The sequence below is a fragment of the Melitaea cinxia genome, chromosome 14, assembly GCF_905220565.1.
Source record: "Melitaea cinxia chromosome 14, ilMelCinx1.1, whole genome shotgun sequence".
Lineage (NCBI taxonomy): Eukaryota > Metazoa > Arthropoda > Insecta > Lepidoptera > Nymphalidae > Melitaea > Melitaea cinxia.
Genome location: NC_059407.1, coordinates 9039498 through 9058605, shown reverse-complemented (window position 1 = coordinate 9058605; position 19108 = coordinate 9039498). Strand labels below are relative to the sequence as shown.

At 35.5% G+C, this 19108-nt stretch overlaps 2 protein-coding genes across 2 annotated transcripts; one reads left to right on the top strand and one right to left on the bottom strand.

Moving 5' to 3' along the window:
* The first annotated feature begins 8948 nt into the window (after positions 1–8948).
* LOC123659372 (craniofacial development protein 2-like) lies at positions 8949–9398 on the top strand. Its single transcript, XM_045594589.1, has one exon. It carries the CDS (start codon positions 8949–8951, stop codon positions 9396–9398), a length of 450 nt encoding a protein of 149 aa, XP_045450545.1.
* Positions 9399–16310: 6912 nt separating this feature from the next.
* LOC123660025 (RNA exonuclease 1) lies at positions 16311–18863 on the bottom strand. The gene is made up of 2 exons (XM_045595169.1): positions 18566–18863; positions 16311–18487 (listed from the first exon to the last, which is right to left on the bottom strand). The coding sequence occupies exons 1-2, from the start codon at positions 18642–18644 to the stop codon at positions 16803–16805; spliced, it is 1764 nt and encodes a 587-aa protein (XP_045451125.1). The 5' UTR covers positions 18645–18863; the 3' UTR covers positions 16311–16802.
* Positions 18864–19108: the final 245 nt, after the last annotated feature.

The window sequence follows — 19108 nt, the reverse complement described above, 5'->3', positions numbered from 1 at the left end:
GACTGATTTACTGGGCTTGATGCGTGGTAATATATACTATCTTTTTATTATTTAATATAAAATGTATTAAAAATGATTACATCTTTTAATTATTATTTTTGTATTCCTTAATGATGTAAGTTAACTTTGATGAAGATAGTTCGTTAAAATTTCTTAGTTTTCTAAGAGAAATATCGCTTTTAAAATTGTACTTATTTGGAAAATATTCGTAACTTTAGTTTTTTTTATTGGTTAATTGAGATACAAATGGACTAAAAATCTATGATAGTGTGCAACAAAATTATATTCCACATATTATGATATATTTTTAAAATGGTTTCAACGTAAAGGATATTGAAAAGTAGGACTTCAAAGTATACATTGCGACCGTTTACCTAGGGAGGAGGCTGATGAAAAGGTTAATAATTTTATACACATAATATAAATCTAAATTCTGATCCGACTATGGACTACAACAAAGGTTGCTTTATTATATTTCAAGAATATAAATTACATTATTGCATCCAACACTGAGATTAACGACGTCAAAATGTTACAATTTCGCGGATTGTTACCGATTTTTGTGAAATGGCTCTTAATATTGTATCGTTTAGTATTCGCATCTTTCGTTTGTGATTGACTACGAGTACATATAGCGCATAGTGCTATTTTTCTGAATTTGGCTTGTTTTATTGAATTTGTTCTGCATGGTATTGCTGTGACTCAGCTTACTATTATTGAATTTCGTAAACTACTTATTATTATGTTTTATTATTTTGACTTGGATACTCTTTGGGACTTATACATGTCTATATTTTTGTGAGTAATTATATAAATACTTAGGTACTTTATTTATGAATTAGGTATGTAATTACATGTTGAGGTGTGTGTAAGAATGGTAATGAAATATATACATAATTATAGTGTATACATGTAGTATATAGTATAAGTGTAAGAATAATATATATATTATGTAATGTAGTACATACATAGTATAAAACGTTTGTCTTAGTACCTATATAATTTGTAATGTCTCATGTTTGTCGCAGTTATTAATACATAGGTATGGGTTATATGTATAAATTAACATATAATTGCGGCGATATAAGAATGGTTAAAAATAATATTATAATTAAAAAAAAAAACAAGAAAAGCCGCCTGCGTGAAGAACAACTATTAGAAAGTCAATTGAAAAGGCTGGAACAACATAAAAATTTAATAATTACACAAAGATAGCTAAATAAATCACACCAATTTCACACATTATGTATTGTACACTTACAAAAATCTTGAAGGCGACTTTTTCAATTATTTGTTTTTTTAGTTAGGCAAATTACGTAATCGATTGAATTTTTTTAAAGAGTGGTTGATTAACATGATATAACATAACAATACACTTTATTGTACACCAACAGAAAATAATAATACGTGTCAGATTGATTTTTAACAAATTCCAAAAAAGGAGGAGGTTCTTAATTCGACTGTATTTTTCTTTTTTTTTGTATATATGTTACTCCAGAACTTTAGACTGGGTGGACCAAGTTCGACTTGTACACAAAGGAAAAAAAGCCGACTTCAATTACATCGACATGTAATACAACAAAGGTAGACGAAAATATAGTCAAGTAAATACGCGTTATTAAAGATTACTCAAAAAGTTGTTATCAGATCTCGATGAAATTTAAATATGACTACACGATAAACATCAGCTTTCGATTAAATTAAAAATCATCAAAATCGGTACACCCAGTAAAAAGTTATGCGGTATAATACAACGTAGGTCGACGAAAATAGTCAAGTAAAAACGTATTATTTATGTAACTCGAAAAGTTGTTGTTAGATCTCAAATAAACTTAAGTGAGACCAAATGACACACACCACCTTTCGATTAAAAAAAAATTGTTGAAATCGGTCCACTCAGTCAAAATTTCTGAAGTAACATACATAAAAAATACAGTTAAATTGAGAGCTTCCTCCTTTTTTGGAAGTCGGTTAAAAATAAAAACCGATTGTACACGTCTATAAATTCCTAAGTCGACAAGCTTGAACAGTGAAAGATTTAGTATAAAAGAAAGAGGAGTGAGAGGGAAATTCAAGAAGTAAGCTTTCCTCAGAACGAAGACTGCGTTCATTGGCATCACTAAGAAATTTAAATCTTCGTTTTAGATAAGCAGGTACAACAGGGTTAAAAAGAATAAAGTAAGTTGAGAATATACGTATTCCCGCAGTAGGGAATTTGGTGCCACTCAGGGCCACTCAAGGCGTAACTACTGCCGTATCAGTCGTATCAATGATACGGGGCCCCCTATTTACAGGGGGGAGGATTAGGATATGATGGAGCTGGCATGTCTGTGTAGACAAAAGTCCCTAATAAAAATTAAAAATTAAAAATTAAAAAAAAAACAGGGCCCCTAAGGTGTGTAAGCAAAAATTAGTAAAATGTTATCCACAATGTCACTTAATCTTGTGTTTCCTGGAAAAAAGAATAAAAAAACTGTCATACATACCTACCTATAGAGTTTTCACTACAGAAATGACTGAAGTCTGAAAAGCAAAAAGCAATCCCCTTTTATCCGAGTCAAGCGTGCGCCCAATTGTTGATAAAATTCTTTATCTTTTATTTTGGGATTCAGTTAATCATTATGAACAATGAATTAATATTTTCTTATATAAGAATGGGGCACACAAGCAGACGAAGCCATCTGATTTATAACGGCTACCGTCGCCCATGGCCTTTAGAAAAAAGATGTAGACACTCGAACTCGCTTGAAAACCCCCAAATTTTAGCAAGGTAATCCACAGTTTGAATGTACGCGGTAAAAATGCGCACGAAGCTCGCAAATTGGTTGTAAACCACTGGTGGATACAATTAGCACCACTAGACTTCTTGACGTCGAAAGAATGCAGAACACAACAAACGACACTGCTCATAGTGCACATTACGCATCGCGTGGTCGCACCGAGGAATGCTCGATGGTGCTTTCCCCTCATCGTCAAGAGTTGAATTCGACGCAAAAAGAGTGCAAAGAATTTTCGCTTACTTTTTCGCATAATGTGCCACAGAGCCTTCAGGTTCGAGCAATGATGGAAGTGTAGACTAAAAATAGTTACCTTCGACAGCTTTTGTAAGAGACAAAAAGCACGGGTTCCATTTGGAAAGCCCAATAGTCTCTCGCCAATTCTGCTAGTGTTTGAACTTTGCCCTAGCGATTTACTACCTGTAAGACCTGGAGGCAGCGTTGAATCTCTTCTTCAGGCTATGCGCCTGTGAATCCCCCGCATATAGATGTGGGAGATACATAGGAATTCACTAATAGTATTAGCGTTACAGGCTGAAGCGAACGATCCCCCGCATCTATTGCTGCAGGTCAAGGCTAATAACTCTCCAGCTTGGAACTACAAGCTCTTTAAATTAGTTTAAAATCCGAAATTCAAAACATTCATTCCATTAAAGAACTCGTGGAATTATTACTGATAAAATTCAATAGCCTTGCATCCAGTTTTCCGAAGATATTAACTTGATGTTTTTCAAAACTAAAACTGATAAAAAAATACCTAAGGATTTCGATGAAACAGGAATAGCTACAGCAGACTACACTCACTATTGTCTATTCTAGGAGGAAGTAATAACTTATAATCAATAAATATTTATTTTAATTCAATGCAAGCATTTTTTTGTGAGAAATCTTTACCCATCATTTGCCTGCCCCCCTCACTAATTTTGATACAGGGCCCCAAGGTTCCCGGGATTCCAAGGAATGCTACGCCAGTGGTGCCACTTGAGTTTTTTTACGCAATTCAGAAATATGATTCTATTTACGAAGTCCAAATACGAATCGCATAGGTACATAGATTCGACCAAATTTAATAATCTGCTCCTCAGTAATGTCAAGAAAACAACTAAGCAATTTTTTACCGATGAAAAATAGCAGAGGAGGTTCTAAAGTCGCCACGTACCTATATTCATTTATGTTTGACCATGCATAACTTTTTACAGAGTATTCCGAAATTGATAAAAAAAATATATTGGAAAGAGTAAACCCCGAAGCTGTTTTTCACCTAGGAGGCGAGGAAGAAGCGCGGCTCGCAGCTTGCTTGGCATAGGCATGGGAAAGAGCAGAGTCCTAATTTTTTAAACTTTCTTATTGTATTTTTTATTAGTATTACGGTAATAATAATCATAATATACTTTTTTGAAATCCTTGTATTGAGCCCTTTAATTTGATACCAAAAACAAACAACACAGTTATTTACCATAATTATCATTGTTATTTGTTAGCGAAACCCTTCGTTAGCCCAGGTTTGCAAAGTGTTACAATAAAAAACGCATATACAAATACGGTTTTATTGTAGTTATGAAAAGAGAAATTATTTAATTTCGTTAATACGAATTTTAGAAAATATCGACTAAAAATTACATCACTAGTGTATCGATATAATTATCGACTATGAGGCATCACTTCGCTGGCGTATATACGTATTGCTTTGACCCTTTCCTCCCCCAGACATATCCCCCAAAAAGCAAGAAATGGACAACTGCAGCTCAGACCGTTTTAGGTAGATAATTTTTGACCAAAACAGTGTTTCGTAGTCGACTGTTTTCTCCTCAAAACATGGCAATTTTTTTTTAATTTTTTTTTTAGAAAATAAAAGAAGACTCCAGATATGCCCCTAAGTTCTCATTTTTTTGAAAATATGCATATATTTTTTTTAATGAGTGTCTGAAAATGTACAAAAAATTATGCAAAATTTCGAGTTTTTGAAGTCTCCCAATTCCTATGATAATAAGAATATGAAAAAAATCAAAACATAGGGGCATGGTCATGGCAGCAAAGAGTTCTATGTCACAAAAATATTTGATCTAGTGTCATTATCCAGGGAGAAAACAGTCGACTACGTTTGTATGGAGAAAGAGCCGGTACCCTTTCCTCTTAAGGGGGTAAAACGGGGGTTGGAAGTTTGTGTGAAAGTCCCATGTTTTTGAAGTAAGAGACTTGAAATTTAAAATGTATGCTCTATAGATGGTGAGAAGGTGTGTAAATGTTTCTCTATCAACTCCTTTTTGGGATTAAAACGGGGGATCATAGGTTGACTCACTGATCATGAAATCTCCGAAACTATAACATCTACAAACTTGAATTTTAGCAAGTAGGCTCCTTATAGGGCGTAAATTACGCTAAGAGTGGATTTTACGAAACTCGACCCCTATGGGGGTAAAACGGGGGTTGGAAGTTTGCATGAAAGTCCTATGTTTTTGAAGTAAGAGACTTGAAATTTCAAATGTATACTCTATAGAAGGTGTGAAGGTGTAGGTGTTCAAATAATGTATCTTAGAAATCAACTCCTTTTTGGGGTTAAAATGGGGCATGGTATGTTAACGCATTCATCACGAAATCTCCGAAACTATAACAGCTACAAACTTGAAATTTGGCAGGTAGGTTTCTTATAGAGCTGAGACATCCGCTAAGAACGGATTTTACGAAATTCGACCCCTAAAGGGATAAAACGGGGGTTGGAAGTTTGTATGAAAGTCCTATGTTTTTGAAGTAAGAAACTTGAAATTTAAAATGTATGCTCTATAGATGGTGACGAAGTGTCCAAATAATGTATCATAATCTATATATATGTAAGAGAAAGGTCACTGACTCATAAACCGCTGGATGGTTCCATCCATCCAGGATGGAGACAGAGGTGAATTTTGGCAGGGAGGTAGATTACAGTTGGTAGACGTCCGCTAAGAACGGATTTTGCGATATTCCACCGCTAAGGGGGTGTAATGGGGGTTTATAGTTTGTATGAAACATATACAGCACCTATGTTCGCCTGATAGGTTATTTATACTGCAGCCTAAAAATAAAACTAAAAATGTGGTGTATAGAGAGGTTTTATAATGTTTTTATTAAATTATACTAAATTGTGCCTTTTAAAAAGTTACTCAGTGTGATAATCGTTTCAAGTGACTTAAATAAAAAAATAATTTGCGTTAAACAGTTAGTGTATTATAAAACAAAGTCTCCAAAAGTGTTTGTGATCGATTCCCTCAAAATCTACTGAACGGGTTTTCATGCGGTTTCACCAATGAAGGGCTTCAAGCGGAAGGTTTACAGAACGGCTAAGCCGATTTTGATAAGAGTTTCACTGGAAGTTTGCCGGGAAAACTCTGTGACACACTGATTTCAACGCGGGCGAAGCCGCGGGCACAGCTAGTACATATATATATATACACACACATAATTATACATTTATATAAACACTACATATACATTACTTCATACATACACCATATATACTACATACACAAATACTACATAATATATTGCGAAGATGATATTTAACAGTTATTTAGGGACAAAAAATGAGCCTTTAGGTATTTTTTAAAACAGAATAGAAATTGAGCTTGCCTAATAGAAAGAGGAAGATTGTTCCAAAGTTGTACAGCTTTAACAGAGAAGGAGTTTGAATAAAAGAAAAAGTATGGGAAGGAGTTTTGAGTATTAAGGTTGAAGATGACCTAAGTGAACGCTCATGAGTGTCACAGAGAAACTCGAAGCGATTTTTTAGGTAAAGAGGAGTATCTGGATGGAAAAGCACACAATAAAGCAAAGAGAGGATGTGAGTATTCCTGCGAGAGCAGATAGGCAACCACTTGAGTTGATTACGAAAATCGGATACATGGTCATATTTGCGAAGACCAAATATGAACCGTATGCAGAGATTCTGGAGGCGCTCAAGCTTATTTAGCTGCTCCTCCTTAAGATCTAGGTAACAAATATCAGCATAGTCAAGAATTGGTAGTAGGAGTGACTGTGCTAACGCAATTTTGGTAGGCATAGGAAGGAAGTATTGAAGCCGGCGGAGGGATCCGATAGCTTAGTCCGATAGTTGATTAATGTTTGTCGGTGTCGATGCCATAAAATGCTATTTTAGTCATATCTTAAATATTAGATTCATTCGTAAACTGAGAAAACTAAATCAATTAAAAAAAAAATTGTTTCATAAAATTGATTTTTTATTTTTATTTTAATTTTATTGACTGTTGTTATATAACATACTTGAAATTTTTAACAAATTAATTATGTAAAAAAGATTTTATACCATAGTTATTAATCTTTATTATACATTAGAAAAAGATCAAGATGGTCTTTTGGGTCTTTTGGTTGTCACACTATACTTACTAGCACAAAGATCGCGCGGCTCGTACGACTCGCGCGATGCGACCAAATTTACCATAACTTGCAGAGCGTAAAACTGTGAAATGGCTCTTAATAATCGCCGGGCGTTTGAACCCATCACAATTTTTGCGGTTCCAAACGATTCCTAACCGCGCGGTTCCCGCGTGTCTGAACTAGCGCTAAATAAGATTTATTGATGATTTATCAAAAACAAATGAATGAGGAAATTTAACAATTTTTTTTTTATATCACTAGGTCGGCAAACAAGCGTACGGCTCACCTGATGGTAAGCGATTACCGTAGCTTATAGACACCTGCAACACCAGAAGCATCGCAAGCGCATTGCCGAGCCAATCTCACCCCCCCCCCCCCGGAGCTCTGGTCACCTTACTCACCAACAGGAACAGAATACTGTATTATTTAGCTGTGATCTTCTGTAAGGTCGAGGTACTTCCCCAGTCGGGCTGCTCCATGTTTTGAGCAGGGAATTCCTGCAGTGCCCTACCTCAGTTATATATTTTCTACGTTACTTATTAATATCAGTTATCACCAATATATCGCACCTTCGGTGGAACAAGGGCTCAACTCCACTTTTTGTAATTTTACAGGAGAGCCATTTTAAAGTTTTTTTTACATTCCGAGTCGTATTATTCGTCTTTGTACTGCTTCAAAGTGTTTGTTCTTTGCATGAAATACGACCCATTTATTTGTGAATATGGCCATGTACTTTGCAAGTGTCAAATATTTTTTGTTAATTGCTATTAATATTTTTTTCAAAATAAGGTGTACATTTATGCCTTTGTTCCACCAACATTTAAATCGTTTTGTAATTATGACCATATTTATCGTTCGTGTTTTAAAGATTTTGAAAAATAGAAACTAGTTTATTGCAAAAAATGTTTTATTATATAATTAAACATATTTTTTAGGAACTTCTGTTGAAAAACTTAAAAAACTCTAGCGAAACTGTTTGGAATTTGCCTTTAAAATTAGCGTTAATATTAACGTTATAAAATCTTTGTCCATAGTAATCAGTCCGTTTTTACTTTACTCTAACAAATCAAACTCACTTACTCACTAACTCCACTTGAACAAATCAAATCTAACAAACATAAAACTACAATCTTCATAGTTATTGTTGTACAGACCACTTTGGCATTTTACAGTAAATCTTTAACAAAAAAAAAAAACGATAAAAAAGAAAACGTATCTAAGAAACTAAAATAATAATAGCAACGATGCTTTCATAGAAAACAAATGAATCACGTAGCACTAGATCTATCCCTTAAAGAGGTATCTGTAATTTCACCCCATCTCATCCCGTGGGTATCGTAAGAGGCGATAGAGGGAAAACCACTAGAGGGTGGGCAGCAGCGCCTTCTAAGCACAGCCTGGCAAGCGTGGCGATTACGCCAAATCCCCCTAAATGGCAGACACGACAAAAAATTGTCCCCCAGTCCCCGGCGGCCCCGCTAGTCCTGGCTACGGTGGAGGCCACGGTAACGGCGGGGCAGGAGGCTATAATCTCCGGCAGAAGCCAGGCCACCACACCCAATGACGACACTTGGCCCTGACAACATATAACGCTAGGACGCTGCGGACCGACGCGAAGCTCATTGAGAGTATTCGCTAAAGGTCATACAGGTTTACGCACCGACCTGGACACATCCATATGACGAAGTGGAAGCTATGTATGATGAAATCTCTACATCCATAAATAGCTCTAAATGCCACTACACTGCTGTGATGGGGGACTTCAATGCGAAGCTAAGCAGACGATGCGGTGATGAGTTGTGAATGGGGCAATTTGGATACGAGCAACGGAACTCCCTGGGCTGGCTACTGGCTGACTTCATGGAGAAGGAGGGACTCTTTATAATGAACTCCTTCTTCAGGAAGCCAGAACGGTGCAAATGGACCTGGTTGAGTCCCGACGGCACCGTCAGGAACGAGATAGACTTTATCATGTCGACGAAAAAGCACATATTTAATGATGTCTCAGTGATCAATGCTGTGAAAACAGGAAGTGATCACCGACTTGTTCGAGGCACATTGAATATCGATGTCAAGCTTGAGAAGGGTCGGCTGATAGGGTCTGCGCTCCAACCTGTGCCTGCTCAGATTCAAAACCCCGAGAGCTTTCAACCCGAACTCCAAAATCGCTTTGACCTGTCGCCTGGCCGACTGCGTAAATGTGGACGAGCTCAACGACGGGCTGGTGGAAATCGCCCGTGCGGTGGGGTCTAAGTTCTTCAAGACCCGCTGCCAAAAAAATAAAGAACCAAAGCAGGACCGATCGTCGTCGAAAGCATTAGGGGAGGCTTATGTTCAGCAGTGGGCGTCCATGAGCTGGTATGATGATGATGATGATGATTTTTTTATTTTGGTGGTCTTCAACGAAGGTGGCTTGGATGCTATCATTTTGAGGCACATACATTTCTTCGATATTCTGAATGTCTTTGTCATCATTTAACATCATCAAAATTTTTCGACTTCGAATAAAGCTTCAGAGTTTAAACAGCAAGACCATTTTAAAATTAAAAAAATAATATATTTGTCACAGTGTAATCAACTACTCAGAGTTAGAAAGGAATTCGGAATGAGAAAGTATGAATTGTTTTTATGCCTATTTTATAAAACATGTATTGGAATAACAACACCACATTTGTTCATAACACTATAAAATAATAAAAATGTTGGAAGTACAAAGTCACAAATGTTGCAATGGCTTTGTCTCTCCAAACATTTGCTCACGAAAAAGGCATAAGTGAGCTAAATATGACTTTGTCTCTCCAGGAATATCAAATATCAAAAGGCATATTTACCTTCGCGGCTTTGGCGCTCCAAGATAAAAACATTGCGCGCGGGGGCAACGGCGCAACTGACCAATGAGATGATGTCGCGCCAAAACGCTCACCAATTCGATCCAAAATGACAAAGACACTTTTGCCGTGTAGCGACTTTTAAAGTGAATCCAATGGAGTTTTTGTCCCACTAGATACTAGTGTTTTTTGGGCATTTCTGCATATTTAACTCATTTTACGATTTTTTGTAAGATGCGCCCTTGTTCCACCGAAGGTGCGATATATTGGTGGCGAATTTCCCTACGAAAGTTTTCATTATTCACTCTTTCCTATCATATATACGGGAATACGGGAAAATGTGCTAAATCTACAATGAAACATGGGCTATTAGTCCATTAATAAATACGCCGATAAGGGGGCGTTCAAGTATTACGTAACGCAAATTTTGAAGATTTTTGACCCCCCCCCTCCCCCCATGTAACGCGCCGTAACGTTTTCCTGTACCCCCCCTCCCCCCCTATAAACGTTACGTAACACCATACTGACCATTTTTATCCAAATGTCACAACTTTTTTGAACAAACTATCGGAAAGTCGCTAAATTACTTTTGTTATTGTTCTAATCGCGTTTGCGGTAGTAATTAATGAATAAAACATTAGATTTCTAATTCGCAATAGATGCGTATTTTATTTATTCATATATTTATTTAATAAATAATCTCACATAATTTAATAAACATTTACTTAAGTTTCAAATATATTAAATTGGCTAAAAGTCCTAATAAACTTTTTTCTTAAGATTCGTGAAATAAAATATTTAATCACACCGTTTTTCTGACTTTTTAATTTTTTAGTTTCATCCACCAATGTACTTCTCATGCATTTTTCTATTTTAGCTTTTTTTTTTAACTTATAATCTCTTTCAATAAAATATCATGTTTAATTTAAACCTTGGCAATGCAATTAGAAACAGAAACTGAACTGAAATTTAATAGTATTCTTAAAAAAAAACAAAAAAAGTCGTCTATATTATTTTAATAAGCAGGTACTTTATGTAAAAAAAAAAACTAATCAATTGGAATTATTGCTCCTCTGTCCACGGGTTTGCCAGCCACTCAGACTCTTTCATTACTGGTATCCGGAGAGAAGACAAAGAGGGTTCGGGAATTATTAAGCCACTTGCATCAACTTCGTCTTCGTTGAGCCAATCGGCATCCTCAGACGACGTTTCACAGCAGCGCACAATGCAGAGAAACTCATTTGCCCTTCTGGCAGCAAGTCGCTGTGGCCGTATTCTACTTTCACGACGGTCTTGGGCAGTCTTGCCATGCACGTAACGACTGTGTAGTTGCACACTCTTGTGGGATGTGAAATAGATCCCACAGGTTGCACATATTCTGTTCTTGAGTTCGGATTGTACTGATGGGCAATAGAAATCAAATGGCATCTGCTGAAACCCTTCTAGAGGAGGCGACAGATCAACGGACAACCTCACAAGAAGTGGTGAAAACTTGCATGATCCTTTGTCCAGCTGAGTGGGTACCACGAGCTTGCTTGGAGTTTGAAGGATTGGACAGGGTGGCGGCAGGAAATCGAGAAAAATAGATTTCAATGCACTCCTCGAGCGGGAACAGCAGGATTCATCTGTGCATTTAATCACTTGCAAGAAATATTGCGATTCACGGACGTGAGCGCTATACCACGCCAGATTGGTTTCGGCTGGATCCTGCAAGCTATCTTCGGGCTTTTTATATTCCGCCGAAACATCGTAATTTTCATTTCACTCCAGATCTTAGCAAGTGTCTCGCCAGCGTGCTGAAAATTGCGTTTTTCTAAATCATCATCAACAGTAATTCCTTTGTTGTCGAGGTGAGAACCAAAATGTTCATGCGGCAGGATGACGCCTGACAGTCGTTTGCTGAGAGGGGCCATGCGTCGCTCAACTCGGTTGTATGCGCTCCGCCCAGGAGCATTAGTCGCTATGAACAGAGCGTCAAGGTTGTATTTTTTGAAGTGTTCAATGGCAAAGTTCTTGACTTTCCGATAACGCGGGTTTTCGTCCGGCCCACCATCTACAAAGATGATAATCACTGGCTTCACTGTGTTCGATTCTGTCATCATTAAGGGTTTAAATGCAGGCACTGATAAAAGTGTTTCGAAATCATAGGCATGGGAGTTCGCTGTGGAGGATGCGTGTTTCCCACTCCTTATGGATATGTGTGTCGGCCCGCTGTAACCAACAGCTTCTTCCTTGCCGAAACCGTCAGGATCCACGTTGACGCCGGCGTATACAGAAGGAATAAGTTTGTGGCGCTCTGCCACGACCCAGTCATGGTCGGGTAAAAGTACTCTGTATTCCATGTGCATTAAAAGTGGACTTTGACTTTTCACTGCCGGTAAACCTATTGGTACACGGGCCTTATCGTCTTGAGAGAGAACAAATACTTGCTGCGGCCCCAGAAGCGAGGCGAGTGATTCCAAGGACCTAATTGTAGCAGTACAGAATTCCCAATCCTCATGCTTTTTGTGCATCTCGGTCTGTGGTCTTGCTAACTTCACGGGTACGGTGCGTACGTGCCTCCTTCCCTCTTGAGTGTTAGAAACGTGTGGAAGTAAGTGAAGATATGTGCCGCTTCGAGAAATTTGGAATCCCATCAACAACAGCCTCTCATGCAGATCGGATAGAGTGTGACAACACCTAATCATCTCTGTTCTGCGGCGCTCATCAGCAGCGCTGCCATGGATAGCAATGTTAATTATAGTCTCCAGGAGAGCAGGTTGCGAGTCAACCAAAGGGGGCTGCCCAGGGCCAGATCGAGGTTTTACTGCATCATTTTTTTCTTTCTGACGTTCAACTTTTTCAAGTTTTTCTTTGGCTCTGAATTTTTTTGCACGGTTGGCATTATCTCTTTTTTTCTTTAAGCATTTTTCATCTCCTTTTAATTCTTTACGTAGTTTTTTTATTTCTTCTTCAACACTATCCTTGGCTATGCCAGTGTCTCTTGCTTCGGTAAGAAGATTTATTTTTTGTTGAAGAAGGCCAATTTTCTTCATAAGAGTTTCTTGAGCCGGTTTTTTAGTTATATCCGGAACAATCGAAGTATCACTTTGCTCATCATCGCTCATCTTTCGTTTGAAGGCAGTGCTCTCTCTTTCAGCAACTCCGACAGTCAATTCCTTATGAGATGAAGACGCGGATGAAGCTTCAGAATCCAAATTCTATAATCGAAATAAAAATAAATTAAGAATAGGTGTTATTAAGACATGCGATATAGAACATATTATACACATTATATACAAGCAACATTGAAATCTCAAAATAAAAGGCTTCTCCATACTAAAGCGCCGCGATCAGCTGAGATCAGTTTGTATGGAGAAGTAAATTTTTTTTTGAGATTTTAATGTTCACCTCCTCAAAAGATTACACGCTCATCTAATAATAATCATGTGACTTTGCATAAAAATAACTTTTTGCTAACATCTTGTATATCGCTGGCCCCGGGCAATAAAGCGGTATACGTCGGTTACACCCTTTTTAATGTTATTTAATTTTTGGCTTCTCTGAGTATCAATCTATCACTCTTATTTTTTTCAGTTTTTTTTTATTAATATTTCGTTAGAATAAATGACAATAACCGTTTTATTGCACGGATAATTCTCTTACGACTAAGCTACGTATTATTGCATTACTCTAAGAAAAATAAAACAAAAAACCGGTGAACATCATTACAGTAATTGTTAATGATCTTGCAATTAAACTAGTATCATCTATGAATTGTATTATCCATTTTTTTAATTATTTCATTAAAAAATTATACGATTTGTTTTTAAAAAAATATTTTTAAAAGCTTAAATTGGTAAAAAAAATAGCTTTCATTTGACATATTGAACGTCTGTTTTGGATCACTGTACACTGCACTATAAACAAATTAGCTTCTTTTATTTCTCCTGTAAAATTTGATTTTTGATATTACCGCTTTATTGCCCGGGGACAGCGATATGTATACAGGTTGAATCTGGAATCATGTAATTCGTAATCATGTAAATTTGCATAAAAATAACTTTTTGCTGTTTAATAATAATGTTTGGTGCAATTACTAATCATAACAAACATCTAAGTTTATCACATAAATATTTTCCCCTAGCAGGATTTGAACCCGCGACCCTCAGGGACGCAGTTAACCCAATAAAACGCGTCATGACAATTATAAAGTACACAAAAACAAAGTTTTAGTTTCTGATACAATATGCCGTCGTACTTGCAACAGCAAACTAGGATTCCCTGTACTACATTTACTCAGAATAATAATATTTATACCCCATATCTCATTTAAATAAACATCCAGACCGAGACAAACTGTACTGAATAATTGTGTTTGCTCGCAAACGAAAAAAAACCGACTTCAATTACATCGACGAGTAATACAACGTAGATCGACGAAAAAATAGTCAAGTAACTACGTGTTATCAAAGATTACTCAAAAAGTAGTTATCAGATCTCAATAAAATTTATATGTGACCACATGACAAACATCAGCTTTCGATTAAATTAAAAATTATTAAAATCGGTAAACCCAGTAAAAAGTTATTGCGGATTTTCAAGAGTTTCCCTCGATTTCTCTGGGATCCCATCATCAGATCCTGGTTTCCTTATCATGGTACTAAACTAGGGATATCTCCTTTCTAACAAAAAAAGAATTATCAAAATCGGTACATCCAGTAGAAAATTATGCGGTATAATATAACGTAGGTCGACGAAAAAAGCGTCAAGTAAAAACGCATTATTAGATATAACTCGAAAAGTAGTTGTTAAATCTCAAATAAATTTAAATGGGACCAATTGACACACACCACCTTTCGATTAAAAGAAAATTTGTCGAAATCAGTCCACACGGGCAAAAGTTCTGATGTAACATACATAAAAAAAAAACATACAGTCGAATTGAGAACCACCTCCTTTTTTGGAAGTCGGTTAAAAAGTGTACACACGAACCTGTTCTTGTTGAAGAGTACGCGAAATCGCTGGGACATTTAGCTTTGTTGACAAAAGTGTTGCTGGCGTGCTTGATGATTTCATAGGTAACTAAAAATAAATAATGATTATGACCAGTCCTTTTAAGAAGATCTAGGTTATGTAAATGTTATTTCTATTATAATATAATGTAATAACATTTTAGCAGTGAACTAACCTGTGTAAAATAACTAAGCATTGTTGCTTTCTTCTTCGTGGCCTTCAACTTGAACTCTTGTATAACATCATTTATATGTTCTATAAACTTTTCCTTATTTTTCAGTTTTTCTTTAGCCGTTTTCCAAATTTCGTTAGCATTTTTTTGACAAAGTTGCGCTGACAAGTCAGCATGAGAGCCTTTATAGGCCAAAAATAGCTGATGATACAAATCTCCTTCTTTCGAGGACATTACCGTATAATAATCTCACTTTAACAACTCGGTCACTGACTAGAGCAAAGTGCTTCTGCGTAAACCCTAACGGATACTGACATCAAAAACAAAATAAAAATGACGTAACAATTCTGTGAGGGATTCCCCGTGAGTTGACAACTTGGGAGAGCAAAATAAAAATGTCGTACAATACAATCGGGGGATTCCCCGTAAACCATAAACGAAAAGGATTGCCAGCTTGGGAGATTTTAATACCCTAGTTTTTTTTTTTATTTATTTAAATAAAATACAGTGTTACGTAACGCGTTGTTCAAACCCCCCTCCCGCCCCTGTAACGCATCGTAACGTTTTATAAGACCCCCCCCTCCCCCCAAATTGCGTTACGTAATACTTGAACGCCCCCTAACCTGTTACGCAATCTAGCGAGAAACTGTAAAAATATTTGATATAAAATAAACAATTCTTATTATTATTACAAAAGTTCTAAGATTTGAATGTCGTTGCAAGTAAACTTTTGACTTGATCATAATATTGTATTTAATCAAAATCAATTGAGGATGATACGCCTCCTTATAACTTGAGATTTTAGAATATCGGTTTTTTAGATATACTTACACATCCATTGAAAGTTAGGGTACATGACTATACACTATGTAATGATCCACATTGATAGATGAAGCATAAGTGAACTCCTTTTTCTATATTCTCTTTTCCTATCTCAGTTTTCCCCTATCCTCTATGTTGTTCTCCTTTCTGAAGTTACCAACACGAAACCATAAACGAAGAATTCATTTGAATTGAGTTTCTAAATAATACACAATATTGTTCATAAAACTTTAGAGACTACGACTTAAAATTCTATTCTCGTTTAAGTATTTAGCTGGTAATTATTTAAAAGTTACCAAGTAAACAATTTCTTTTTCTTAGCGTTCACATAAAATATAACAAATAAGATATTATTACATTATTTTTTATTTATACTTACAATTATTGGGTCATCTGGAAGCTTAATTTCATTAGATAGGAGTCTGATAAGATGTATTTTCTTTTGTAGCAAGTCTGTTTTTTTCATAAGATTGTGAAATTACAGTTTAAAAATAGTAGTTTAATTATTAGGCACTATCATACAATATTAACATATGTTAAATTGTTTTTGTGAGCCCTATAAGATGTTAAATTACATATACATATCGAATATATGGCCTATATTTTCCTTATTATGTATGTAAATGTATTTCATATTAAGATATAAAGATATGTGCACAAGGTACACTTTTTAAATTTATAGGAGCAGTAAGATTTTTTCCATTCCTTATATTAAAATTATTTTTATTACAATTTCCACACAAATTACATTGTTTCCAGATATTATTCTCTTACCTATTATTTTATACATGGGTATAAATTAAAAAGAAAATATATATAATCTTAAACTATTTAAGATAACTATTTAATGATTGTAGCACCTTTTACGTTCATCATAGCAACGCCATTATCATCTGTTGAACCACCAAAAACAATGACACACAAAGCAGATTCTTGTAAACTACTCCAAACCCCCTCAATCCACTCATCAATTTTGTTTATCATTTGAGTATCATCTGAAGACTGGTCCAGTTTTATATGACCCATGACTAAATGATAATCATCAACAGATTTTTTAACTGTATCTATAACATTTTCGACTGTATCTACCGTTATTAGTTTGACCTTTTTTGATTTATTCTTTTTGAACTGATTGCATAGGCTTTCTTTGGCTTGTTTTAAATATGTATGGTAATCTCCAGTTATATTATCACAGCCAACTACTAAGGATGTCTTTTTCTGTTCAATAACATGGTTGAATATAGAACAAGCATACTGTTGTTGGGTGGCCACTTTTAAAATATTTTGTTTAAATGTTTGCCTCTTCAGGTGAACAGCATCTCCAAATTCTACATTTCTGCTAAGCTTCAACTGGACTAACTTTAAACAAGCTAGAGAATCCTCTACAGAACAATGACCACCCCTCTGATTTTGAATATCTTCATTCAGAAATTCTCTTGCAAGTGCTTTAAGTTTAGGTTTTTTAGACCTTTCCCCATTTAAATTGTAAATTAAGCTTGTGTCTATTATGTAAGGATGCATCATTTTTAATGCATGTAAATCTGTATTTAAAGATTGGCCAACTAGAATGGCATCAGGAGGTAATAATTCTCTTAATTCTGTTTGTACATCTTCTAGCCTTTTAGTAACATTTTCTAATATTGATTTTGTTATTCCAGAATACCTTGTTACATAATCAGTGATACTATTGTAAGGTTTCACAAGTGATTCATAAACTACCTCATGCTTTTCGTTCACCACAGAGATACGAGTTAGCTCAGAGCCGACTCTAGTAATGCACATTTCACAGTCTAGGCCAAACATTGGAGATGTCGCTGTCACTGGAGAATACTCATCTTTAGACATAACATAATCTGCATATAATTTCCTTAACTTTCCATTTAAAGGAACTGGATAATTTTCTTCGATTAATTGCCAAGCAGATAGTATAAGTTGTGTTCTTGAAAATTTTTCCTCAAGAGAAATGTTTTCAAAATTTTCAGATACTCCATTTCTTACAGGAAAAATGGCTCTCATCATTATCATTAAGTCTTTCCTTACTTCCAAAGCTAAGTTCATACTTCCATATTGTTGTATTATGGTTTCTTTTTCAGATTCTGATAGTGGTACTAATGCAAGCTCTCTGACTAATGATCCATTGTAAACTGATGGTGTAACTATTTCTACAACTAAATTAAATATTTTTTTAGTCTTGAGCATAGTCTCTCGATATTTTTCCCAATGTTTAATTGATAAACCTTCAAGTATAATACATGTTGTTTGACTTACATTGTTACATTTGTCTATCACATACCAGCGTGGAGGTTGTATTAAATTAATATTTCCTAATAATGAATGTAGAAGTAAATATTGTACATCAGTAAGCAACAAAGGTACACGATTATCTGTAGGTACAGTTAAAGCTGCATTTTCACCACTATTTTTCAAACGGATACTAGCAACGGGCTTCTTTCGTATTCTAGTTTCTTTTTTTTGAGATAAAGGGGGCAATTCTGATTTTTGTTTGCCTGTTGTTTCCGTTTCACCTGTAAAATTTATTAGTATATATAAAGTAAATTATTTCATTTAAATACAACGCTTGTTATCATGGTAGTTTAACTTACAGTCATTGTATGTTCGACGTTTCTTAGTCACTGGTTCGCCTGAATTAATATTCATATTTGTTTCAGGTCTATGATCCATGTTTTTATACTGTATAAAAATGTTTTACTATCCTAAACTCCTAACCACATTGCCATTGCAACACGAACCAATTACCAAAGCACGACTTTAAAACCTATTCTGTAGGTATTGTATGTCGGTATTCATATTTTATTTGTCAAATTGATATTGCTCTGTGGTTGATATCTTGACATTAGGTTCATGAAGTTGGCACCCAGAATTATGAATTTATAATTTATGATAATTTAGTTTTACTTAATCGTTTGCGCGTTAAAATTTATGAAAAAAAGGATCAATAACATTTTTTGCGCATGTCCTCGTTTTTGAGAAAAATAAAAATAAAAATTGGGTGCTACAACTTAAATGCCCCCGCAGCCGCATGGATTGGAGTAAAACGTTAATTCAATATGGATTCGCGTAGTGGAACGCACTGATTATTTCCCGATAAAAAATATTAAAATATTAATAATTTATAATTGAGTTAT

Coding starts and splice junctions, on each gene's coding strand:
- LOC123660025 (XM_045595169.1), bottom strand. CDS start 18,644: ATGGATCATAGACCTGAAACAAATATGAATATTAATTCAGGCGAACCA. Junction 18,488..18,565: donor ACGTCGAACATACAATGACT/GTAAGTTAAACT, acceptor TAAATTTTACAG/GTGAAACGGAAACAACAGGC.
- LOC123659372 (XM_045594589.1), top strand. CDS start 8,949: ATGGGGCAATTTGGATACGAGCAACGGAACTCCCTGGGCTGGCTACTG.